The sequence below is a fragment of the Staurois parvus genome, unplaced genomic scaffold, assembly GCF_062004578.1.
Source record: "Staurois parvus isolate SC_StPar_1 unplaced genomic scaffold, SC_StPar_1.0 ptg000362l, whole genome shotgun sequence".
Classification (NCBI taxonomy): Eukaryota; Metazoa; Chordata; class Amphibia; order Anura; family Ranidae; genus Staurois; species Staurois parvus.
In genome coordinates, this window is record NW_028318158.1 from 10,106,530 (window position 1) to 10,134,028 (window position 27,499).

General features: G+C 43.8%; 1 protein-coding gene across 1 annotated transcript in view; it reads right to left on the reverse strand.

Moving 5' to 3' along the window:
* LOC149456431 (inositol-trisphosphate 3-kinase B-like) overlaps nt 1–27,499 on the reverse strand; it is a 157,207-nt gene that overhangs the window by 49,753 nt on the left and 79,955 nt on the right. The window contains exons 3-4 of the mRNA XM_089685101.1: nt 9,144–9,243; nt 6,384–6,597 (exon numbers count right to left, since the gene is read on the reverse strand). Coding sequence (XP_089541227.1) covers nt 6,384–6,597; nt 9,144–9,243 — 314 coding nt within the window. The remainder of the gene's footprint in view (nt 1–6,383; nt 6,598–9,143; nt 9,244–27,499) is intronic.

A 27,499-nucleotide genomic window follows, 5' to 3' on the forward strand; every position in this document is an offset into this window, starting at 1 on the left:
CAAAAGCGGAAGAAAAACGGATGACTGTGAAAGCAGCCTAAGGCAAAAAATTATATTCGATCAGAAGTATTTTCTGATTTAACCACTTGCCTACCGGGCACTTATACCCCCTTCCTTACCAGGCCAATTTTCAGCTTTCAGCGCTGCCGCATTTTGATTGACAATTGCGCGGTCATGCAACATTGTACCCATATGAAATTTTGATCATTTTTTCCTCACAAATAGAGCTTTCTTTTGGTGGTATTTACTCCCTGCTGGGCGCTTTACTTTTTGCGCTATAAATAAAAAAGTGCAAAAAATTTGAAAAAAAAAAAGTTTCTTTGTTTCTATTATAAAATTTTTCAAACAAGCATTTTTTCTCCTTCACTGATGTGCGTTGATGAGGCAGCACTGATGGGCACTGATAGGCGGCACTGATGGGCACTGATAGGCAGCACTAAAGGGCACTGATGGGCAGTACTAATGAGGTGTCACGGATAGGCAGCACTGATAGACAGCACTAATGAGGTGTCACGGATAGGCGGCACTAATATGCAGCACTGATAGGCGGCACTGATAGGTGACACTGATGATGGGTACTGATAGACAGCACTGACTGGCATCACTGCTGGGCACTGACTGGCGGCACTGACTGGCACAACCCCTGGGCACTGACTGGCAGCACTGCTGGGCTGCACTGGTGGGTGGCACTGGTGGGCAGCACTGGTGGGTGGGCACAGGTGGGTGGCACTGGTGGGCACAGGTGGGTGGGCACAGGTGGGTGGCACTGCTGGGCACATGTAGGTGGCACTTCTGGGCACAGGTAGGTGGCACTGCAGAGTGGCAGAGGTGGGTGCACTGCTGGGCATAGGTGGCGGCACTGCTGGGCACAGGTGGGGGCACTGCTGGGCACAGGTGGGTGCACTGCTGGGCACGGGTGGGCGGAGCTAGTGGGCGCACTGCTGGGCGGAACTTGCGGGTGGCACTGCTGGACACCGATCATCAGGGCACTGATCATCAGTGCCCTGATGATCGGTGCCGATCCCCGCTCTGACAACTGCCGGTTCTCGGCAGTACTTTCCTCACGATCTGACAGTGTGAGGAAAGTGCAGCCGAGAACCGGCACTTGCATTTCCCTCTGATCAGCGTGTCATTGGACACCGCTGATCAGGTGGTAAAAGGCCGCTGTGATTGGCCTTTTACCACATCACGTGATCAGCTGTGTCCGTAGGACACAGCGATCACGGAGATCGCCGGGTGCGCGCCCCCTGGGGCGCGCAGGAGAGCGCGTTCTGGGAGGACGTCATATGACGTCCACCCAGAACTGGCCGGCCGCGGTGAAGCCGTCATTCGGCTATGCGCGGTCGGCAAGAGGTTAAAGAGAAACTGTAAGGATCGAAATGAGTGAGCTGACAACTAAGTCATGCAGGTGCAGCCTCCAGGGCTGTTACACCCCGGGCGCACTGAGTGTGACGTGGCATGTGATTTGCATGCCATGCAACTTTCAAATCGTATGCCAAGTCGCACGCTATTGTTCGCAATTACAGTGGTCAAATCGGTGCTGCACCAATTTCTAAAGTAGTACATACACTACTTTTTGTGCGATTTGCATAGACATCTGTATCAGATGTCTTGTAAATCGCACTTGAAATCGGCATGTACCCTGACTTTGAAATCGTGCGACTTCACTGTAAGTCGCACAATTTCAAAGTCGGGCTTGATGTGACTGGGGTGTTACACAGATTTTACTAATAATCCACTGAACTGGAACAAGCATGCATCCACTGAAGCCTCCTAACACCTGATATGCACAAGCTTGTCCTGGGTTCTTGTTTGAAACAGTAATGAAGTAAAGACAAGAAAACAGCATGCATCAGCAAAAACAAGCTGACAACACCACCCCTGATATTTCAGTAATGGTTGCCTTTAAGTTTTTAATTTTTTTAAATCACATACTTGAGTTCTGCAGCTGGGTCTAATTGTCTTTTATTGGAGTACAGCAAAATAATATCTAGATGACATATTTTTCAATTATCCACACTGATGAATAATGGCATGTGTACAAAGGAGATGTAAGTTGCACGTTTGCATGATTTGCTTACTTCCACTTCAGCGGTTTTGAATAAAGACGATTAAGAACTCTGAATGAGGTTATAATTAGATGAGGCCCGGCACTTTCCATCGCATTACCTGAACCGCCCCGAGCTTCATCAAACTGGATTGTTTGACCGATGCCCTGTTTTTTCCAAGAATTATCATCTGCCTGGACTAAAGTGGATCTCTCTGCACAAGTCTGCATAAATCAATTTCTGACGTGTCACAGTATTCAGCAACAGTATCACGCATTGCTCAAATATTTATCATTAAAAAGCTGTTCTTAATATGGAACCAAACCCATTGATTCAACATTTTCACAAAACAGGTACATTCAAGGCTTGCTGTGAATGATAACTGTCACAGTTGCTTGCTATCCAACAGAGCCATCAAGTCATGAAATGACTCGAACACATTAATCAGCGCTCGCAGCCATCGGCTGTGAGAGGTGATTGGATGCTGGTTTTCCAGCATGTTCCTAGAACGACGTCTGTCAGAAGGACAGTTGTACCCATGATCCAAATGTCGGATGGTTCAGCAGGAACCGTGTGTACCCAGTTTATGCAATAGGGGATCATGGGGCCCTTGTGTCCTTGCCCACACTCAAAGCATACCCAAAAAAGCCTATAAAAAGGTAATAGGGGCATTTCATGGGGCCCCCTACTGACCCCGGGCCCTCGGGCAGTGCCCGAGTGCTCGAATGGTCAGTCCGCACCTGTACCTTAACCTACTCCCACCCCATTCTACCAAGACTACAGGTGTACCTCGGTTTACCAACGCCTCGGTTAGCATAATTTTCGGTTTACGAATGAAATTCCATTGAAAATAATGCCTCGGTTTACTAAGTTTTTACAAATTTTTTTCACAATATGAAATGTATGTCAGTGCCAATATTTAAATGCATTGCCGGCTTTTTTTTTTTTTCACTATAGCTCACAGAATTAGCTGTCACTTTCCCCGGAGACAAACTAAAACGAAACATTGTGTCTTTTAACTCGGGGGGGAAAGTGACAGCTGATTCTGTGAGCTATAGTGATGAAAAAAAAAAGCCGGTAATTACAGTCAGGTCCATAAATATTGGGACATCTACACAATTCTAACATTTTTGGCTATATATACCAACCCAATGGATTTGAAATGAAATGAATAAGATGTGCTTTAACTGCAGACTGTCAGCTTTAATTTGAGGGTATTTACATCCAAATCAGGTGAACGGTGTAGGAATTACAACAGTTTGCATATGTGCCTCCCACTTGTTAAGTGACCAAAAGTAATGGGACAATTGGCTTCTCAGCTGTTCCATGGCCAGGTGTGTGTTATTCCCTCATTATCCCAATTACAATGAGCAGATAAAAGGTCCAGAGTTCATTTCAAGTGTGCTATTTGCATTTGGAATCTGTTGCTGTCAACTCTCAAGATGAGATCCAAAGAGCTGTCAGTATCAGTGAAGCAAGCCATCATTAGGCTGAAAAAACAAAACAAACCCATCAGAGAGATAGCAAAAACATTAGGCGTGGCCAAAACAACTGTTTGGAACATTCTTAAAAAGAAGGAACGCACCGGTGAGCTCACCAACACCAAAAGACCCGGAAGACCACGGAAAACAACTGTGGTGGATGAGCGAAGAATTCTTTCCCTGGTGAAGAAAACACCCTTCACAACAGTTGGCCAGATCAAGAACACTCTCCAGGAGGTAGGTGTATGTGTGTCAAAGTCAACAATCAAGAGAAGACTTCACCAGAGTGAATACAGAGGGTTCACCACAAGATGTAAACCATTGGTGAGCCTCAAAAACAGGAAGGCCAGATTAGAGTTTGCCAAACGACATCTAAAAAAGCCTTCACAGTTCTGGAACAACATCCTATGGACAGATGAGACCAAGATCAACTTGTACCAGAGTGATGGGAAGAGAAGAGTATGGAGAAGGAAAGGAACTGCTCATGATCCTAAGCATACCACCTCATCAGTGAAGCATGGTGGTGGTAGTGTCATGGCATGGGCATGTATGGCTGCCAATGGAACTGCTTCTCTTGTATTTATTGATGATGTGACTGCTGACAGAAGCAGCAGGATGAATTCTGAAGTGTTTCGGGCAATATTATCTGCTCATATTCCGCCAAATGCTTCAGAACTCATTGGACGCTGCTTCACAGTAGAGATGGACAATGACCCAAAGCATACTGCAAAAGCAACCAAAGAGTTTTTTAAGGGAAAGAAGTGGAATGTTATGCAATGGCCAAGTCAATCACCTGACCTGAATCGGATTGAGCATGCATTTCACTTGCTGAAGACAAAACTGAAAGGAAAATGCCCCAAGAACAAGCTGGAAATGAAGGCAGTTGCAGTAGAGGCCTGGCCGAGCATCACCAGGGATGAAACCCAGCGTCTGGTGATGTCTATGCGTTCCAGACTGCAGGCTGTAATTGACTGCAAAGGATTTGCAACCAAGTATTAAAAAGTGAAAGTTTGATTTATGATTATTATTCTGTCCCATTACTTTTGGTCCCTTAACAAGTGGGAGGCACATATGCAAACTGTTTTAATTCCTACACCGTTCACCTGATTTGGATGTAAATACCCTCAAATTAAAGCTGACAACCTGCAGTTAAAGCACATCTTGTTCATTTCATTTCAAATCCATTGTGGTGGTGAAGAGACAAAAATGTTAGAATTGTGTCCATGTCCCAATATTTATGGACCTGACTGTATATTTAAAAACTGGCACTGACCTATAGTGACAGCGACTTTTTTAAAAACTTTTTTCTGACCTCCGTAACGGATTAATTGGTTTTCAGTGCATTCCTATGGGAAACCGTGTTTCGGTTTACAAATTTTTCACAATACGAAACGTCCCAGAAAACGCATTAAATTCGCAAACTGAGGTACTCCTGTATTTTATCTATCCTGTACAGTGGATGGTGTCAGTAGAGCAGTGGACGGTGTCAGAAGGGCAGAGGTTGGTGTCAGTGGGACAGTGGATGCTGTCAGTAATTTTTATTTTTGCCTTTTAATTTTTTTATATTTTTCACAATTTTTTTTTAGGAGCTCTGTTGAAAGGGGAGCACTTGTGGGAAGGGCCAGGCAGCAGAAAAAAGAAGGAACAAGGACGAGAGGGGCAGCGGGAGAGGCTTTAACTAGAACTGATTCCCCTGGATTTTCCTCCTGCAGCAGCTGTACGCTAGTGGGAGGGTGAGGAGGAGATGATAGCTTTCAGCTGCTCCAAGAGGACAATAAAGGGGATTGTCGGAAGGCGGCTATTTTAAAAATCTGAACTCCCAGTCTTGTCACATGATTGGGTTCCAACACCGGCTTCAGTGTAGAGGAGGAACAGCCGACAACGGAGGCCCCATAGTAAACCTATAGCTGATGCCGTCACCCAGGCTCTGCAGTTATTGTCGCTACCTCTCCTCTACACTGAAGCCGGTGCTGTGAGCAGATCATGTGATTGGATTGGCCTCAGAATAGGTAAATATACACATTTTTTTTTATTACAGGGTAGATAGAATAGTCTTAGAGTGGGGGTGGGAGCAGGTTTAGGCTTAGTTAGAATTTGATGGGAAATCCACTTTTAAGCTTCAGTCCTACCCTTTGCCTAGATTAAATTTAAGTCATCAGTCTGCTGCAGGCAGGAGGAAGCACTTCCTCAGTCTCCTCTCCCCCAGTGATCAGACTTCAACAAGTAGCAAGTAGCAAGTCCCAAGGGGAGAGGCTGCAGCAGGGGCTGATCTGTGTCAAACATTGGTGAACACAGCCAAGAACTACACAAGCATGATGGTGTACAAAAAACAGAGGATGACCCTGGAATATGCCTGAACAAAAATAGCTCTATCCTTCTGGGCATTGTCAGGGTAGTACTGTGACCTCTGTGAGAGGTAATAAATACTTGCAGTTATTGAAAAATATAACTGATGATAGGTCCGCTTTAATTAAATATGAATACAATGACCCCAACAAGTACATAACATTGAACCTCACCAAAACTAGGGAGAAAAATTTGCCAGGGTTGTACTTTTTGTCAAAGCCATGTGACCTTTTCTTTACAAATACTGTATGAGCAAGGAGTTGGCAATTTAGAGCTGTTAATTTAATGTCTGTAAGGGATAAAGTGAGCATCAAGCAAGTAATCTATAGGGGTTTACTTTAAGGCAGGAAAGTTGGCGTCTCCTGATAGGACAAGGTCTCTTTATTGCTATGGCCTCTAAAATTCTGGCCAATGAGCTGGAAGAGAGAGGAGGCCCCATAGGATGCCCTCTGACACCCTTCCCTCATTTCATATACAAGTAAACCAAGTAATAAAAAACAGTACTCACCGGACCCCCATCTTGCAGTCCATGACACAGGGACTGTCGAACTCAGACAGCAGGTCCTCCATCTGGTTGTACTTCTCACCATCTTTCAGCACATCACCGTGATACATGGGGACATACGGCTTCAGCACGTCATTCATAAGCTGGCTGAGACATCGTTGCTCGCAGTCACAATGCTTCTTTAGGATCTTACCATTGGCGGCAGCTTTAAAACTACCTGCAAAGACAAGAAAGTAACAGGTTTGCTGGAATACATTTTGAACTTTAACTTGGTAGTTATCTTTTGATAACGTGTCTGTTACATGTGTACATTGTATGTGGCTGTTTGGCCCAGATCGGGATGGAGGGTCTGATGATAGTTATAGAAACTCTCAGCCCAAGCCAGTCCCATAAAGCTGATATATTTTCATTAACTTCAAAGCCTTCTCAAACTGTGCCTTCTGCTATATGGCCCAAATATATACAGATGTCCATTAGGAATAAAGCTGTCATCAAAAAGGTGTGCAAATCAATAAAGTCAATGGAAAGTGAGAGTTACATGGGAGGCCTGGCACCAGAATTATTGCTTTCGCTCGCCGCAATATCTCACATGTGTGGTGCAATCACTGTTTACATATGCAAGTGGGCAGGGCTGCTGTTAGAAACCATGGGGCCCCATACAGCCAACCTGACAGGCCCCCCTCCCAACCAAAAAAACCCCATAGTTTTCTATGCTTCAGTTATGAATGAACACGGGGAGCGATTGGTAATGATCACTCATTGTGTTCATTCAGGAAAGGGAGGGCTGGAAAATATGACATTTTTACTGGACCCTTCTTCCAATTTCCATCCTGAGGGTTCATATTGTGTGCTTGAAGCTGCAGGTGGGAAGGAGAGGAGGGAAGGAGAGGAGAGAATCCGGCAGTACTGCAGGGGTGGGGACATAGAGGGGAGCCTGAGCAGCAGGTGGAAATGTAGGGTGCACAGGGAGGGTGATGGGTGGGGGGGGGGCAATTCCTGGAACTGATCCCCTGCATAGCTCCCTCTGCAGCAGCTGAAAGCCAACAGGACGGTGAGGAGAAGAAGCCAGCTTCCAGCTGCTGCAGAGAAAGCCATACAGGGATTGGTTCCAGTAATTGCCCCTGCTGTGCCGATCATCCTCCCTGCCCACATCTGATTCACCCAGCTGCCTGGGCCCCCGTGCTGGCCTGGGCCCTGTACAGGAGGACTGGTGGTACCCCCTTATCCATGTCCCTGTGTGTGGGACCTACATGACCGTTTGCATGTGTGTGTGAACACAGGGGAATGGGGGTGTTTTAAAATGTTTTCAGTTTATTTACTTTTAATTTACACTGTGCCTTTAAGTTTTTTTATTACTTTTATTGCTATCCCTTGCTATTGTGATAGCAGGGGATGTGACAGGTTCTCTTTACGGAGAGCTCTGGGGTCTATTAGACCCCATATCTCTTCTCTGCACTTCAAAGCATCTGAACTGTGATGGCTTTGATCAGATGCTGTTACAAGCTGGCAATGGCTTGTTTACAGCACATCAAAAACAGAAGTGACATAATCATCGTTGCTTCCGGTTTCTGACATCACAGAGGGAAAGGAACAATGTCAGTAACTTTCACTCTGTGTACAGCATCAGATGCAGCCATTTGCTTCCTTACTGGGCTCCCTGATGGGACAGGCGAGCCCAGAAAAGGCAGCAGCAGCAGCGAAAGGGGGGGACCCCCTTCTGCCTCCTGAAAATGTGATCCAGTGGATCTCTAGCCACTAGGACCACTTTTACTTTGTAGAGAAACTCTGACACTAAAAAAATGATATCTCGCGTGATGAGCACAATCACCATTCCCGTCCGATGACATAAAAAAATACATAAGTCGTTCGAAAAGTGCTTAAAGCGCTGATTGAAAGCTGGTTTTCCAGCATGCCCCTTCAACAGAAGTCAGTCGCTACACTGGCTTCTGTTGAACAGAAAACTCTACACATGGGCGGAAAGTTGGCTGGTTCCTGCTGTACCAACCGATTTTCAGCCCGTGTGTACTGGTCTTTAGACCCCTAATCCCTTCTCTGCCCTCCAAGGCAGCCAATTAAACACAGGTTGGTTTGAATGGTTGCCTCTCTGGTCACATGCAGGGGCGGACTGACAACTCATGGGGCCCCCTGGCAATAGGGGATCATGGGACCCCCTACTGACCCCGGGCCCTCGGACAGTGCCCGAGTTTCCAAATGGTCAGTCCGCCCCTGGTCGTATGAGCCAGGTAAACAAAGAACCAAAAGTGACAAATTCCTCATTGCTTTTGGCTTCATTTGCTGGCCAAACCACTTACAGTGGTTCCCGGTCCCCCTTTTGAGCCTTGTAAAAGTGATTGGATGGTGGTACAGCTGCTTGGATCTCTTTTACAGTAAACCCATCGCCAGCTCTAAAAAATTAAACCAGTATCAAGATTACATCTGCAGCCATGATTCTGATATAGCCACTTCCAGTCCAGGACATATATACAGTATACATATGCTGCATGGGAAGAGAGCAACTAGGGAAGGCAAAATATGAGCAGATTAAAATTCAGCTTCAAGTCAATCCTGGATAACATCGTTGGAGTGCTGCCCATTCATTTTCACAGGTCTCTATTACCCTCTGTGCCCCCATTAGGGATATTTTCACCCACTTCCCGTGTGGTCATCATGACAGGAAGTAAGGTTATATCTCCTTAACTGCGAGCCAGTGAGAAAAATCTCGATGAGGTTCAGAGCTTTCATCTAATATGGTTTTCTATGTACCTGCATGTCCTGCCAGCTGAATCCAGGGATACTTCTTCTTGAAAGACATGACAAAGGGCGACCAGTGCACCATATTCTTGATCTTCCTCCATGACTTGCTCTGTAAAGGATAACCAAAGAAGTCAGCTATTGTGTTCTGTGTGACTAATATACAGTTTTATTTAGAAAGGCAATGGACAATACTGCATCATAGAGAAAAGTAAATAGGTTCACTTGACGTAATTAATCATAATTTTGACATATTCAAAAAGACCCAAATATCCATATCCATATACTCCATATTCCTGCAGGTGACCCAAATTACAACCTCATCCTCCAAAACAGAACCGAAAGCACCCTCTCTAAATTTCTGACCTGATATAGAACTGTGGCCTTTAGACACAAAAATGCAAACAGGAAGGTATTTTGTTAAAGAAGAGACGTGATATCTAACCTGGAATTTTTCTTACCTTGCTCTTTGCAATCTTCTTAGGCTTGGCTCACATTGGTGCAAAATTGCGTGCTTTCCCGACATGCACAGCAACGTTCTGCTCTTCAACAGATGCTCAGGGGTGCCACTAATTCTTAACTAATGCAGTTCGGCACGGTGCGATTTTACAAAAGGATTGGGGACTTATTTCTCTGAAATGAATAGGATGCCCTACTCGTGATGTGCAGGAACGAGCTAAAAATGCTAGGTTGCACTACACTGGTGTGCATCTGGAAACACACTGTACACTGAGCTGCACACGAACAGCTCAGTGTACTATTTTGCATCTGCTGGGTGCCTAGACGAATTACCTCCCGTGCGCATGCGAGGGAGTTACATCATCCTCCACCAGCCAATCAAGACAGCTGAAGACTCAAACCAGGAAGACACCAGCAAGGGAACTCCAAGATCCCATCTCTAGGGTGGAAGTGAATATCTGCAGACATTAGTACTGCTTTAATGTGTATAAAAATTGGACAAAAAAGAAAATAGCTAAATTAGAGAATTTTCCCTCGCTTTCCTGTCCTGGAAACTAAAGTAGGTGGACACCCTTCCCCATTATTGAGTTCAGGTGTACAAATTCAGCTCTCTAAACACATGGTTGACCAGTTTTTATGGAGGAACTTGAGTGTCCTGCACAGAGTCCTGACCTCAACTCTACTGAACATCTATGGGATGAACGGTCTTCTCATCCACCATCATTACATGACTCCACAAATACTCTTTTGGCAAATTCCAACACGCACTCCAAAATCACGTGGAAAGACTTTCCAGAGGAGCCAAGGTGGGCAGCAAATTAATGGCCATGATTTTGGAATTGGATGCCCCACAGCTCATACAGGTATGATGGACAGGTGTCAGTCTACAGGAGAGCAGCCATATTTGTCCGTTTTTAATGCAGGCTGTACTTTTTCCAACTAATAATTCTCTCTACTGCTACTATTAGTATTATTAAATTCAGAATATGACTTAAAGCCCAATGCAGATGCACAAACAAAAATTGGTTACTCTTCACTCATAATGAACACTATTCCACATTATTCGTAGTCACAATATGGAATGTATCAAAATGACATCAATGAACTCCAGTATTCTCATAAACGGATGTTACGGTGTGACTGCAGGCAGTGAACATGTGTAGAGGAAGCGTGCTCAGACACTCACAATGTGGAATGCGGATCTCCTGCCTGTAGGAAGTGACTCCATGTGAAATGATGCATTCCCAGGCCTCTCACGCACAGCTTTACGTCTTGTGCATACTGTCCCCCCATTCTGTTCCACAAAACACCAACAAATAGGAATTATGTGATAAGTGCCGTTTTCAGTGCACAATTTTAACACAGTATGGTGCTTTGCATAATTAAAGGTAGACCTAAACCATAACTTCACAAAGTTTATTTTGCTTAAAGCATATCCAAATACAAAACCAACATATTAACATTTTGCTGCTTGCCAATCCTTAGATGTGCTGGCTACATTAGTTTTAACTTTTCAGGCTAAGACAAATTTCCAGCAAGCACAGAAAATACCTGTTTATCTTGCCAGAAATACAATGTCCTTGTCATTCCCCAGGAGCTTAAAATAAAGCACAAAAAACCTCATATTCATTATGTAAAATAATAATCCCATCAATCCACCATGCAATGGAGATGAACAAAGGCAGACGAGTTTGAAGTCCAGCTTGGGTGACAACTGTGGCTTCTTCCATAGATAATGGAGAAATTATCTTATACAAATAGGAGTAGATTTACTAAAACCGGAGCTGTGCATGGTAGCCAATCAGCTTCTAACATCACTTTGTTTGCTTAAAGTGGAACTGCACTGCAGCTGAGCACCACAAACCAAAAATGCTATTTAGTTCACTGTTAATATTCAAAGCACCCCCCCCCCCAACCATCCATCCATCCATGTCTCCATGCTTTTTTTTGCTGAGAAATAATTTTGAAAAACACCTCCTAGCATTTCTGGCAGTGGCCATCTTTAGTAAGGGTAGATGATTGATGTAGCATTTACTTTTTGGAATCCATCTACCCTTAGCTCAGGTATTGGCTGAGCTGAGAACCCTTCTTCCCCTCCTGAAGACTTATGGGATGTATGACATAATTTGCCTAGGCAAGAAACCAGGAAGTGACTGGAGAAATGTAAAAAGAAGTTTAAAACTGGTAAATATTATATACTTTCCAATCTATTTACCAATGCTGGCAGTATAAGGATTACAAATAGTTAGTGTTGATTGTGAGAGTGAAGTTCCCCTTTACGTTTTGAGCAAACAAAATCTGGAAGCTGATTGGTTTCTATGCAGAGCTGCACCAGATTTTGCACTCTACAGTTTTAGTAACTCAACCCCAAAAGGACATGAATTGTATTATTCACAGGATCATCCCGTGAAAATAAAGGGGTAGAATGACTGAAAAAAGCAAAGCAATGATGTTGCTATATTGAAAGACTGGTAAGCTGTAATATATAAAAGTTTTGGCTTTCGTTTTAGATACACTTTAAACCTACCCTTGTAATTCAAAGATTTAATGCTCACTGTAGCTTGGCATGGGATTTAACTATTCCTCTTCTGTATCCTACATTTTGTATATAAGGGGTGCTAAAGTCTGCAAATACACATCTCCGCTACAGAGATGAGACATCTGGGAGTTCCCTCTCTGGCATCTTCTGGATGTGGAGTCATTGACAATCTTGATTGGCCAGTGCAGGATGATGTAACTCCCAGGCATGCATAGGAGAGGTAACTCCTCCAGGCACTTGGCAGATGCTTGAATTGTACACTTCCAACCTTGTAGTAATATTTTGTGGAAATCCCTTTTCTGGAATAGCATGGCTGTGCCCCTGTACAGGAAGCAAGTTCCATAAAAGCATGGATTGATGAGTCTGATGTGGAGGAACTCAAGTGACCTGCATTCATTTTAACTAAGCCCTGTAAATCCAACACCTCCATTCCTGAGGTATCAGACAACCAACTTTGGTAAGCAGAGCACACATCTTAGGGAATCTCTGATTCCTGGTCTGGAAACATGGACTATCTATGCTGTAGCAAAAAGCACCTGCCTTCTTCTAGGTGTTTGTGATCTTGAGTGATGACATGAGTGCGGTGCAACACCGAAATATTAATGTATATCTCAAGGCAAAATAGCATATATGTGGACCGCATGCTTTCCTTTTTCATTCTACTTGTCTGCAGTTACAGTGAAGAGTGTCGACAAGCTGAATATAAACAATGAACAACTTTTCAATGGCCTTGGCCTGTGATGACAGCCTTCAAAGCACAGAGAAATAAAAGGTGAATTTGTATTTGCAAAGTTGTTTGGTGTTTCTGGATATGTTAAAGAGCTGGTATGTTTTAAAGGTATACTTCTCCTTTAAGGAGGTCCTCCTTCTCGCTCTCAAATTCTGTGCTAGTGGAGCCCTTCGTTATCTTTCTCCCTGACTGAGTCAATGACAGGTTGGGATGTGGGGAAAAAGCTCAGTTTCTTGTATATGGAAACAAAAAGGCAAGAATCAGTCATGGAAAATCTGGAAGTGAGAAAATGAGAGGTTATTGTCCTGTTGTTAACCCCTAAAAGGCCTGATTCTAACACTTGAATCTTACACCTCCTGTGCCTTGATTTGTTTTCAAGCAGTGGAATCCCTCTGTGTGCGGCCACCTTAAGTCTTGACATTATTGTAAAAAAAACTGTATTCAGAAGAGACACACTGTATATAATATTCCAGCGCTGCAGCCAAAACGATTGCAATCTGGTGACATTTGAAGCCATTGTTGTCTCTGGGTGTTGTTTAAACATGCTGTTTTCTGCCACACCTTCTGTTTCCAGGGCTGAGAGATTCCTGGAAGATCTGTATCTCCGTATGGAAAATGTCACTGATTGGATTTACAGGACCTAGAATTTCCCGGATGCAATCTCATGTTCAGCTTAAAGGTGCTTACAGAAATGAGAGAACCTTCACGGATGGTGTTGCTTCTATGTCCCCTCCATTGCCTCAGATATACCCCTTCACCTGATTTGAACGTGCGAATGACAAAGGTTGTTTGGTGGCCAGGTTGTGCGTGTACAGCTGACCCCATAAATGCTTATACTATTAGATGTGCAGGGCTATCCATGACAGTGTAATCCATCTCTTATTGGCCATATCAGGTCATCAACAATATCTATGGCTCTTCCACTATGCATCATCTGGTGGGGCAATCAACTGGGCAAATTAACTGGCATTAGCTTTCCCCCCTGGTGCTGCCAATGTCTTCCTTCACCTCCTCCACCCACTCTCTTCAGTCACAGAGCCAAATTGTAAGTTTTTGAAGCACAAGGAGAACTTGCAGCCTAGAGGGTGGTTGAATTGTGCTTTCATGTTCTACCACCCTCTAATGTCACTGGTTAGCCTTGAAGCCCAACTGAATCTTCAATTTAAGGCAGCTAAATACATTGAAAGTCTATTGAAGCAATGTCTTACAGTACATTTTGTTTCTAAAGCACCCACAGCCTGAGTAGAAAAGCCTGTTGCCTGCCAGCAGCTGCAGAGTGGGACCCTTGTTCTCTGTGTGAAAGAGGTGGTCTCAATGAAGAGGTCTGATGCCCTCTAGTCAGACCTATGCAACTGCAAGCAGCCTATGATCCTAGTTGATTGGACAGCTCTGGCTCTGACAGGGGCCGTGTGAGACCTCTGCAAAGAAATCACTGCTTCCCCACAGAGACAAAGAGCCCTACTGCAGCATTCTGACATGGGATTGCCTTTTCTATTCAGGCTGTGTCGAGATTTTTAAAGAACATGAACTGTAAAACTTTCCACATAGTTTGTTTTGATGAACCTAGAACGTATTTAGCTAAATTAAATGAAGAGTTCTATTGGCTAAGCTCACCTCAACTGCACATATTGGATAGAAATGGGAACAAAGCCACAGCCACATTAAATTCCCTTATATATGCCTGTGACCAATAAGGTACAAGTCATCTTGTGATCTTTAGCCAGGATTGATTGCTGCTGTTCATAGACATGAGATGACTATGTGATCCACCTATACCAACGTAATCAGGCAACTGTCATATACACTATATTGCCACCCCTCCAAATCATTGGATTCAGGTGTCCCTATCACCTCCATGGCCACAGGTGTAAAAAATCAAGCACCTAGGCATGTAGACTGCTTCTACAAACATTTGTGAAAGAATGGGATCCTCTCAGGAGCTCAAGCGTGGTACCGTGATAGGTTGCCACCTGTGCTACTAAATATTCCACGGTCACTGTATTATAACAAAGTGAAAGCAACTGAGAACAGCAGCAACTCAGTCATGAAGTGGTAGGCCATGTAAAAAGACAGCGTGGGGTCAGCATATGCTGAAGCGCACAGTGTGAAGTCGCCAACTGTCTGCAGAGTCAATAGCTAAAGAGCTCCAAACTTGCTGTGACCTTCAGATTAGCACAACAACAGTGTGTAGAGAGCTTCATGGAATGGGTTTCAATGGCTGAGTAGCTGCATCCAAGCCTTACATCACTAAGTGCAATGCAAAGCATCAGATGCCGTGTCATAAAGCACTCCGCCACTGGACTCTAGAGCAGTGGAGACGTGTTCTCTGGAGTGACTAATCATGCTTCTGTGTCTGGCAATCTGATGGACATGTCTGGGTTGGCGATTGCCAGGAGAACGGTACTTGCCTGACTGCATTGTGCCAAGTGTAAAGTTTGGTGGAGGGGGGGATTATGGTGTGGGGTTGTTTTTGCAGGGGTTGGGCTTGGCCCCTTAGTTCCAGTGAAGGGAACTCTTAAGGCGTCAGCATACCAAGACATTTTGGACAATTTCATGCTCCCAACTTTGTGGGAACAGTTTGGGGATGGCCCCTTCCTGTTCCTACATGACTGCACACCAGTGCACAAAGCAAGGTCCATAAAGACATCAATGAGCGAGTTTGGGGTGGAGAAACTTGACTGGCCTGCATAGAGTCCTGACTTCAACCCCATAGAACACCTTTGGGATGAATTATAGTGGAGACTGCGAGCCAGGCCTTCTTGTCCGACATCAGTGCCTGACCTCACAAATGCACTTCTGGAAGAATGGTCAAACATTCCCATAGTCACACTCCTCTAAACCTTGTGGACAGCCTTCCCAGAGTTGAAGCTGTTATAGCTGCAAAGGGTGGGCCAACTCAGTATTGAACCCTATGGACTAAGACTAGGATGCCATTAAAGTACATGTGTGTGAAAAGGCAGGTGTCCCAATACTTTTGGCAATATAGTGTATATGCCCTATTGGTCACACGTACATATTATTTATTATTTATTTATAAGATAATTCAATCTTGTAAGCACAGTCTGATGTTCCAAAGGAAAATTCAGTGGTCATATGTCACATAAACACACTTGGCTAACCAAGTCATATCAATAATGTATTATTATATATTTAAAAAAAATATATATATATAATAAAAAACTGGCTGTTGGTTTCAGATCCAATCAATGGACTCTTCCACCAAAGGCAGTGAGCCATAAATCATCCCTAATCTGGCTAAAATCAGGTGATGAACATCTCACATCTATGGCTTAGACCCACCCTGCCCCCTCTCTCTCCTCACAGGCTCAGAGTCATTGGCTCCTGCTACTCTCAATCATATTCCATGAAGAGGGAGAACGGGATGGAGCTGAGTCATGCTCTGTGTTTCAATAGACACACACAGCCTGGCTTCGGAGCGATCCTGCATGTGTGCCACCACAGGAAGCATTTCCTATAGTGGCACACACAGAAGAGGAAGGGCCAAAAGCACAGCAAGGAGACCCATGATGAGGAGGTTATGGACTGCTTTGTGCAATACCACGTGTAATATTTTAATAACCAATAAATAAATTATTTTAATAATAAGATACCCCTTTGTGTCTATAACTCTTTATTTGCAAGACGCTGAATATGCAGCACATTTTTTTTAAAGTTGTTGCTAATATGAACAATTTGCTATTTGCAAATAGTGTGTTGAATTTGTTATAAATACAACGAATGTTACTGAGACACGGGGGAATATTTATAAGGCAGTTAATCTGACTTTCACCAAACATTCACTGCAGGTGAATTTTCCTGGTTTATATATTTTAAATGACAGTAATTGATTCATCACCAATAAATGTTAGATGGAAGCACTTTCACTGCTTAAAAAATATATGCCCCTTGGCTTTCGGACAGAAGAATGTGCCTCAGTCTAAAACATGTTCTGTAATTCACAACTATAGAAAAAGTTCTGATAATGTCCCTGAAAAGTATAACAAACAAAGAATAGTTAGACGTATTATGTGGCACTTTATGAATGTGCACCTTTGTTACTACTGCAGAACATTTCGCAGTCAATGTCACTCAGTATGGACTGTAACCTGCTATGCTAGACCTCCTCTAGCAAGGCATGAAAGCCTAAAACTGGTAATACACTGTTTGGCTGAATGAAAAACGACACACAAACAAGGTGGATGGAACAATATACCATTTGGGGACATTGTATTCTGACAGCGGCACCTGCTGCTGTCAGAATATCCTGATCGGCGTCTGCAGCCACTGATCAAGAAAAATTTTCCAACATTTCCCAAACAATCAGCTTCTGTTGAGCAGGGGGGGCGGCCACAGACTCATCAGAATTCGGCTGGTTAGTGCTGAACCGACCGAATTTTGATCCATCTATGGGCAGCTTTGTGTATCAGTGCGAGGGGCTAAGACAAGACTGGTGAGAGACCGATAAGAAGAGCAGCTTCTTCATCACTACCAAAACTGGTGGAGAGGGAAATTGTGGGGCCGTGGATTAAACTCCAGCAACCCCGCCGCTGTATATTTACTGCAGTGGTGCAGCACGGGCAGGCTCAGTCACATGTATATACGTGACTGGTTTCTTCCAGGGAGGTGGGTGTGTACATGTATATCCCCTGTTGACCCACACTGTGATTGGACAGAGCGTGATTTTGTCAACAGGTTTCAACCAATGTTTGTGTCCAATTACAGCCCAGAGTCCTATGTTGACAAACACACAAGACTCTGTGTAAACAGGAGAGTGATCTTGCTGTTTTGTCTCCCTGAAAAGCAGGGAGAAAAAACAGCAAGATCTGCAAGTAAAAGCAGCACATATTAAGCACATTACACTTTGTTAAGCAAACGATTAGCCCCTTGATTGCCCCTAGATGTTAACCCCTTCCCAGCCAGTGCCATTAGTACAGTGACAGTGTACAGTATTAGCACTGATCACTGTATTAGTGATCAGTGTCAGTTGGTCAGTAAGTGTACTTCCCAGCCAGCGCCAGTTAGCGCCAGATTGCACACCACGCTATCACAGTCCCACTATAAGCTGATGATCACCGTAATTACCTGTAATTCTATGTAGTCATAGCTGCCTAAATTCCAGTACATATGTATACCATATTTTGTAAAAGCTATAACTTTCACACAAACCAATTAATATACACTTATTGAGATTTTTTTTATCAAAGACATGCAGCAGAATACATTTGGCCTAAGTTTATGAAGAAATTTGATTTTTTTGGATATGTTTTATAACAGGAAGTAGAAAATAGTGTTGCATGACCGTGCAATTGCCAGTTAAAATACTGCAGTTCTGAATAGCAAAAAAAAAAAACTGGCAATGAAGAGGGCAAACCTTCCAGAGTTTATGTGGTTAAGGTCAGCAATCACTCTATATTATCCCATACCCAAGCACTGGGTCTTTCATCCATTGCGAGAATGACATTTGTAATTATTTATTATCTTTAAGCCCTATTTCACACCGGTGTGACTTGTCATTTGATTTGACTGTTACAAATTCCATGACAAGTCGCGCCCTATTGTCAGCAATGGAACTGTTCAAATCAGTGCGACTCCGACTTTGTGGTGCCACCCAATCCCTGCACTATTTTTTGTGATTTGAGGTGCATGAAGTCGCACAGATGTCAGGCAAGTTGCACCTGAAATCGCACTGGCCTGTGGCTTTGAAATTATGCTACCTAAAGTGAAGTAGCACAATTTCAAAGTCGTATTCAGTGTGAACAGGGTTTAGGGTGTAAGTTCAAAATGTTTAAATGTGTCAATTTGCATATAGAAACACTGTGCCCACTCACATTATGTCATTCTTACACAAGACTAGCTCTGGAACACAATTTGCTATGTATTAACATTAATCTCTTGTCCAGGAACAGCAGCTTGCCATAAACTAGATACAAAGTGTCGCTTGCCAAATAAATGCCAAAAGGTTTTATGTTTTTGTGAAACCCGGTAGAGAGAACATTTAGCATAATTTTATTCTTGAAATGATTGAAAAAAAAGGCGTTGAATGATAATACAGTCATACAGTATGTCTTCTGCATTGTACTGGCTCTGTATCAATCCCTGGAACAGACTCAGTTGACATTATGGAACAACATCCCATATGTTACAAGTATAAAAATAGTATAAACATATTGGAAAAGGCTGTATTAAAGCTGAACTCCAGGCCCAAAACACTTCTTCAAATAAATTACTCAATAACCACAAAAGGACATAAATCTACTTTGTGTGCACCAAATGCCTTGGCAAACCAAGATATTACCTTGTAATGGAAGCACTGACATTATCACTGCACAGTACAAGGCGTATATCGTATGTACTCTCCAGCGCTGCAGGAAATGAACAGCCAAAAGAAAGCCAAGGGGACCAGGACAGAGGCAACCAAAAGAAGATGCTTCAGGGGTGCAGCCTCCTCAGACGGGGAGATCAACCAATAGATAAAGAGTAAACAGGTGACGCACACACCTAGTGCATTTTCCAAGGTTTATTCAAAGGTATAAAAGACAAAAACATACTCACAGACGAAGCATGTATAAAAAGCTTTTGCATTAAGAAGAAGCCACAACGGTATTAGCAGCACCACCGATTTGTTCTAACCATCGGTCTACCTCACTCACATCACATCTGAACCAGTCCGAGAGGCTGGTCAGCAACCCCGAGGAAAGGGACTCGTCCCCGAAACGCGTCAACCATTTGACCGCACTGACAGTTGGAACACCTTGCTTGCCGTTGTGGCCATCTTCTTAATGCAAAAGCTTTTTATACAAGCTTCGTCTGTGAGTATGTTTTTGTCTTTTATACCTTTGAACAAACCTTGGATAATGCACTAGGTGTGTGCGCCACCTCTTTACTCTTTATACAGTACAAGGCGTATACACAGAGCAGAGCTTTGGAAGGGACACATAGAGGGACACATAAGGCCAAACCCACTATATGCTGTCTGCAGAAAACTACAGAAGGGGGCGGAGACAAGACCAGCCACCCTGCACATGGAGAGAAAGTAGCAGTAACAGGTCTTTATCACTGGAAGTTTTCACACAGAAGGAAAGTTGCATGTCTGATTATTACAACAGAGATCTGAAAGAATTACACAAAGTACAACAAGATTCAAGTACGAATACATATGCCTCTTGTCATTAGACAACATTTACCTAACCCAGGGTTCAGCTTTAAGGCTTCTTGCAAATGGGTGAAATGTACACAATGTTTGTAGCTGTATAGCTTTTTTTTTCTTTTTATATAGATCTGAACACAGGTGCATTGTTAGCTATGGGGCAATTCACAGAGCTGCATAAAGATCCACAATGTGGAGATGCATTCAGGGCTGTAAAAAAAAAATAAATAGAAACTTTTACATTTGAATGTAGTTATTTACATGTACTGTATACAAATGATCCTCAGGTGGTTAGGACAGCCTCTTGTTATCCCAGAGGAGCCCTTGAAATAATTTTCAGGTCTCCAGGAACCACTGCATTGGTGGTCGGTGGAAGAAATGCCCACCTTACAGTGGAGGTTAGAATGCCACCTTTACAGACAGCTAAAAGCATAAATGGTGTCACGTAGCTGGCTCTGCCAAGTCGTGTTGGCCCCAGAACTATGCAGGCACCATTAAATAGAAGGTCAATCAGCCACAGCTCAATCATCATCTGGAGGAACCTTAGGGTTCCATGGAACCCTGCTGCAGTATCGCTGGTCTAGGGAATAACTACTGTAGTTATGGAGCTCCACTATGCATACATATATCTTATACATATATCTTTTCCAATATAGGCTTCCTGTTACACAGCAACCTGGAAGAGGGCAAGGCGACATTTGGAGCTAACTGGACTCTATTGCTTTGCTCGGTGCTGTCAATCCAGCAAAACATGCCCATAGTAGGAGATACTGTATAAAACTAACGTTCTTATCAGCAAGCGTCTGCTCCTTTGTTGTTGAATCACTGCTTGCACAGTTCTAAAGATGGCAGCTCTAGTTCCTCATGGTGGTTCAGAAGTCCGACTCTCTGTATGTCTTCCTGCAGTGAACACCACAAACTGAAAACGCTATTTAATTCATTTTTAATATTCAAAGCAAACTCACCAAATTATCCATGTCTTTAAGCTTTATTTTTTTTCTAGCAGCAGCCATCTTGAGAAAGGACAGAGGATTTGCGTAGCATTTACTTCTTGGAATCCACCTCCCCATAGCTCAGGCATTGACAGGAGGGCGGGCTTAGCTGAGAAAGCCCCCTCCTCCAGATGAAAGAAAAAAATGGCCATGAAGACTCCTGGGATAAATGATATAATTTTGACCTAGGCCAGAAACCAGGAAGCAACTGAAGAAATGTAAAAAAAAACGTTTAAAACAAGTAAAAATAATATACCCTTCTATCTATTTAGCAATGCCTGAAAAGTGCTTGCATCTGATTGTATGAATTCCTGCCAGACTCATTCGATTTTCATATCAAACGATGTCGGAAGCGTGTCACCAAGCCCACCCATGGCTTGAGTTTTGGCCTGTCCACCAGGAACCATCCAAAATTTGCTCTAGACCAGACTGTATTGCTTACCTGCAGTGTAGTAGGCAAAGTGTTCCAGGGTGTGACTTTCCAGCCTAGATGGGCACCCGCATCAACAGACTGACTACACTGAATGTCAAACAGGTAAACGGTTCCCATATTTGTGGTTCAATAGTTGGCAACAAATTTCTATTTCTGAACTCCTAGGGCATATTTATAACGCAGCAAATCTGATATTTACCAAACATTCAACGCAAGAGAATCTTCTAAGCAGGGCTTGGTTTCTCAGAGAATAGGTACAGGTACTCCCCCTTCTGAATCACCCCTTGTCTCCACCTCCGAACACTGTCCCTTGGTTCCACCCCCTACCCACCTCCAAACACTGTGCCTTGGTTCCACCCCCTACCCACCTCCGAACACTGTCCCTTGGTTCCACCCCCTACCCACCTCCAAACACTGTGCCTTGGTTCCACCCCCTACTCACCTCCGAACACTGTCCCTTGGTTCCACCCCCTACCCACCTCCAAACACTGTGCCTTGGTTCCACCCCCTACCCACCTCCAAACACTGTCCCTTGGTTCCACCCCCTACCCACCTCCGAACACGGTGCCTTGGTTCCACCCCCTACCCACCTTTCAATACTGCTCCTTTCAGACAATACAGAACCAAGTATAATTTTGTGGTGCTAAGTAATTTTTATGTAATTCATTAATGATAATAAAAAAGTTGGTAAGATAGATCCCCTGAAGCCAGCAACAATAGATCCCCCCAGCAACAATAGACCACCTCTGCAACAATAGACTCCCACCAACAACAATAGACCTTCCAGAAGCCAACATCAGTAGACCGCTCCCTCAACAGTAGATCCCTCCCAGCAACATAAGCCCTCAGAACAACAGATCCCCCAACACCAACAATAGACCCTCCTCAACAATAGAGCCCCCTCCAGCTACAATAGGTCACCCCCTCAGCTAGCATCAATAGACCCTCCAGCACACCCCAACAACTCTTGCCATTGCAAACATTCAATGCTAAAGGTGCTGGAACCACGTTCCCGCTGAAAAAAAGCCCTGCTTCTAGGTGCATCATGCGTTTTAAATGACAGGGGTTGATTCATCACCAGTAATTATTTGTTTGGTGCAAGTCCCATTTATTGCTCTATAAATAACCCCCCTAGTGTCTCTTTGCTGGTTACAGCTATCATTTGTAACTCATTGCTTAAAATTCCTTTTTTTTTTTTACAAACCCAGCAAACCACAGCCTGGTGACAAGAAAAGGACGTAATCCTAGCTCTACAATCACACATGGCTTTGCACGGCGTACACGAAATGAAGGCTTCACCCAATGTAACCGAGAGCAGCCCTGAAGACACAGTCTATTTGCCTCTTTCTGTTTACCCTGGCCTTTAAATAGTACAGCAAATCACTGTTGAATTTTCCATAGCCTGCTAATCTCTGAAAGGGTTTCCCTGAGAGACTATACTTGCTGTTGTCCGCAGGTGAAGAATAGAAGACGATAAGCATCACTTTGTTTTGGTTTTCCTCGCTTTTTGTTCGACAGGCGTACGAACTGGCATTATGAGTTATTATAATGTGAATGCAAGCCTTGACAGGCAGCTCATAGGCCCCTTCCAGGAACTCTGCACAGGTGGTTCCATAAATGTGCTTCCGGCACCACTCAAGACTGACAGAGAACAAGATTACCCAGAAGAAAATATAGGAGCAACGTCCCAAGTAACTCCAGACACTTAGCGGTATAGATGAGGATGGACGCTGCTCAAACCGAACCCCAGGAGTCAGAGAAGAATGGGATATGGTAGGATAGCCTCAGCCGTTACTCTGGACATGCCCCCTGATGTGTTTCACCCCACCCATAGGGGCTCTGTGACCAAGCACCCTTATGGATGGGGTAAAACACATCAGAGGGCATGGCCAGAGTGACGGCCTAGGCCATCCTACCATATCCCGTTCTTCCCTGACTCCTGGGGTTCGGTTTGAGTGGTGTCCATCCTCATCTATACAGGTGATTCCATGTTTTAACTCCATGGAGCATTCCACAAGGGTAGACCTGTAGCTGGTCACATGGCAATACATTTTTCAGTTTTTTTAAGTAAATGTAAAACCTGATTTGTCAAAAAACTGTGTTATATAAATAATTGCCATGGTTTTTCTAATAAAATAGTTTTTCTAACAAAATTGACCCTCTATATTTGTCCTGGTGGACATTACCACCAAGACAGAAAGTACTAGAAGGAACAGAGAGGTGCTCTTTCAATGGGAACACTTGTTTCGGTGACTTCCTGTTGTGTCTACAGGACAAGAACTAAAGGGAAATCTCCTCAAATGAGACACAAATAGCAAATAAAAATTCCAACAAGGCGTTTAAAGTATATTTAAAGCATACATTTTTGTTGTTTGGATAGAGTGGTGAGGGGTTAGAACCCTGTCAGGATTTTATGGCTGTTTGTGTGCCTGTTGAAGAGATTCACTTTCTCTAAATGTCTTGATTACCAGAGTCGCTGGTAATGAAAGTGAGGGTGAAAATTAAAAGAAAAACAAAATGTAATTTTTTACTTTCTGTTGGAAAACAGTGTTCATGTATTTTGTGGAGATATATTCTTCAACCAGTAGATGGCAGTGTTTATAAGTTTGTAGCTGCATCTATGGTATACTCTATGTCTTTTCTCTGAATAAAGCTTCCTGTTTCCTTGTTGCAGTGAAGCAGAAAAACACATGTGGACTGTGCACTGTCTGTCCTGTAGGTCTATATACAGAATTTCTAACACTTTCAATTAGTTTTAATTAAAGAACATTGAAGTGCTAACAATAGAATTGAATACTATGCATATATAGGCAAAGTACAATTAGTTTCCAGGTCTGTACCAACTGCTGAAAAAGAGTCACATTCTAGCACAATAAGGGCCCTTTCACATTGATGCCTTTTGTTCTGATCAGCAATGGATCTTTCTGCTGATCCCCTGTTGATCAGAGCAGAGTGGGAAGGATGACAGGTCTGAGTTTGCTCATTCTCTGCAGAGCGAACACAGAGAGAATGCTTTGCTTTATAGGTGGCTAGGAGTAAATGGACTCTGCTGTCCATTTACAACCTGCTACCTCCAATCCAGTCCACCAAAACTGAAGAGGATGCAGTCCTCTTCTATTTTTTTTAGAAGGCCTCACCAGTAGGCGGTTGTAAATGAACACAAGTATGTTTACACCCGCGGGTCCATAGGAATGCATGGGCCATCCAATCAGGTCCACCTGAAAACTGAAGGGCCCTGACAGTCTACAGAACAAAAATTCCAAAGTTTTGAGTTGCCACCAGAACAGAAAGAGAGTCGCAATCTTCCAATGGGGAAACTTGCTTTTGTGAAAACTAAGAGAGAATTATCCTCACATTGTATTGATATCCTCCCACTTACTGTTGAGTCTACAGGACAGAAAGTGAAGGAAACTCTCTCTAATGAGACACAGATGGCCATAAAAAAAGAGCAAAGTCAACTTAGTCATGCTACACAAGAATTAAGCTAAATCGACCAACATAGTGGGAAAGTGCCTGTCCATCTGGCAATCCTAGAGCTCCCAGTCTCTTCTGAATTCCAAATTGACCATGATCTCTTTGTGCTTTAAGAGGGATCTTATACGTTGGACACATCTATTCTATTTTTATGCATTTCTTTGCCAGACTCTCCATTCCCCATCTACTCTAAGCAGGGGCGGACTGACAACTCATGGGGCCCCTGGGCAATAGGGGATCATGGGACCCCTGTGTCCTTGCACAAACTCAAAAAAGCCTATGAAAAAGGTACCAGGGGCATCTCATTGTGTCCCCTACTGACCCCGGGCCCTCGGGCAGTGCCTGAGTTTCCAAATGGTCAGTCCGCCCCTGACTCTAAGTGTTTAGGCACATCTATCTTTTCCCTTATCCACCCCCCCCCCCATTCTACTTACTGAGTAACTATGGGCTTTCTGCTAAGGCCTTGTTCACGTGGGCCTACTTAAGAGTACATCTGTGCGAGGGCCTGTTCTTTAAAAGGGATCATATATGTTGGACACATCTATTCTATTTGTATGCCTTTCTTTGCCAGACTCCCCATTCCCCATCTACTCTAAGTGTTTAGGCACATCTATCTTTTTCCTTACCCCCCCCCCCCATCCTACTTACTGAGTAACTATGGGCTTTCCGCTAAGGCCTTGTTCACATGAGCCTACTTAAGAGTATGCCCGTGCAAGGGCCATGTTCGCCTGGTTAGGATGCACAGGTGTTCCATGCATCTGCATGCGGGCAGTCCCATTCAAAATGAAAAAAAGCTTAGGCTTGAAGCATACTTTAATTTTTATTTGGTGAGCTGTGACATTTCCAATATTTATTTTGCCAGTGACAGTTCCTCTTTAAATGCTAACACAGCACATACAGAATTAAGAAAGATCTACGCATATGAGATGCAAAACCTTTTTCCATGATGACGGAGGCCGATACCCTCTGCCGAACACTATTGTCAGGGAGTTATGTCATCACACTTGGCGAGAAGAATCGGCATTGTTGTACGGGACTCCCATTGGTCAGGGAACGCACACCAACAGCGCTGGCTCTGTGTGAAAGTCCTGATTTTATAAATAGCTGCGATGTTTGCCAGCCTGCTACAAAGCACACTTGTTCAACTCAGCCTTCGTTTACTTTTCCATCCCATGCTGCATCTGTCAACACATCGTATTTCACGAGGCTCTCGAGTCTGCTGGGGGTATAGCTCGAGCAAATTTGCTTAGAAAATGGGATGCTGGCTGGGGAAACGCCATTCAATCGACAATAAAGAGCGGAGAGCTGACTTCATTTCAAGAGAAAAGAAAACCAGTATTTCTGCATAGGTTTATTTTTAAAGCAAAACTGCCCTAGAAAAAAACAACTCACAGCTTTACTGTAAGAACTGCAAACACTAGGGATGAGCAGAATTGTGCGAGTTTTCATTGTTTCTGAAATTTCGGGTAAAATGGTGAGAGACGTTAGTGCAATTTCTCGATTTTGGCGAAATACAATGGAGTCAACGGAGAAGAGAAAATTAAAGCTGAGCTCCAGGATAAAAACAAAAGCCATGTATATTTCTATTTGAATCTTGAAGTGTTTTGTGTATTTCTTCCAGATCTGTGCAGTGATCCAGTGTGAAACGGTACCTCTGTGTAGGAGCTTCCTGTAATAAAGACCGGTCATTTTTGCTCTCTCTACTTGTGCAGGCTGACTGGTCTTGTCTCCGCCCCCTACTGTAGTTTTCTGCAGGTAACCTGTACTGGGTGGAGCCTACTGGGTCCTTCCCACAGCTTTACTCTCTGTACAGGCTATATGTCAAGGATTTGGGTATGACCAGAGATGTGTGGACCGACACAGGGAAACGCAGACTTCAGGTATAGTATAAAACAATACAATTTATTAAAGGCTAAACAATACATAAATGCAGTGCAAGGCTAAACATAAACACAGTGCAACCAAACCAAACCTCCAACAGATAATAATATGTACAGCACCAAACGTAGTCAGGCGGGCCGGGTCGGTAGCAAACGGGCAGACAAGGTACAAGGAGCAGGCGGAAGAGTGGTCAGGAATAGCCAAGGTCGGTACAGGCAGAGTTCGTGCAGAGTCAGGATCAACGCAAAGTCAGGATCAGGCAGGTAGCAGACAGGATGCAGGTATAGGGGCTCATGGGAACAATACACCAAGGCATTGACTGCAGGCCTGGCCATTCCTTAAATACACCTCCTGCAATCAGCCTCAGGTGATGGCTTGATTGCAGGAGTCAGCTTCTGGCTGCTGAGAGCACCCGCTGGCCAGCCCTGGTACTGCAGCCCACACGGCAGGTGAGTCCCACCACCAGTGGTGAATCCATTCCTGACACTATATACTGCATAGTGATAATGTGACTGCAAGATTTGCAAGTTAAAGGAGAAATATGGGCAAAACTTTTTTGGTCATAATTCTCTTGTAGGTCACAGGAATGCACTTATTTTTGCACTCCTGTGACCCAAAATCAGCTGACAGCAGGCTTTATAGCCGCTCTAGGCTCTGGAAGGATTAAAAAAAAGACCAAATAAGAAATTTACAATGACAGCACACAAACAATA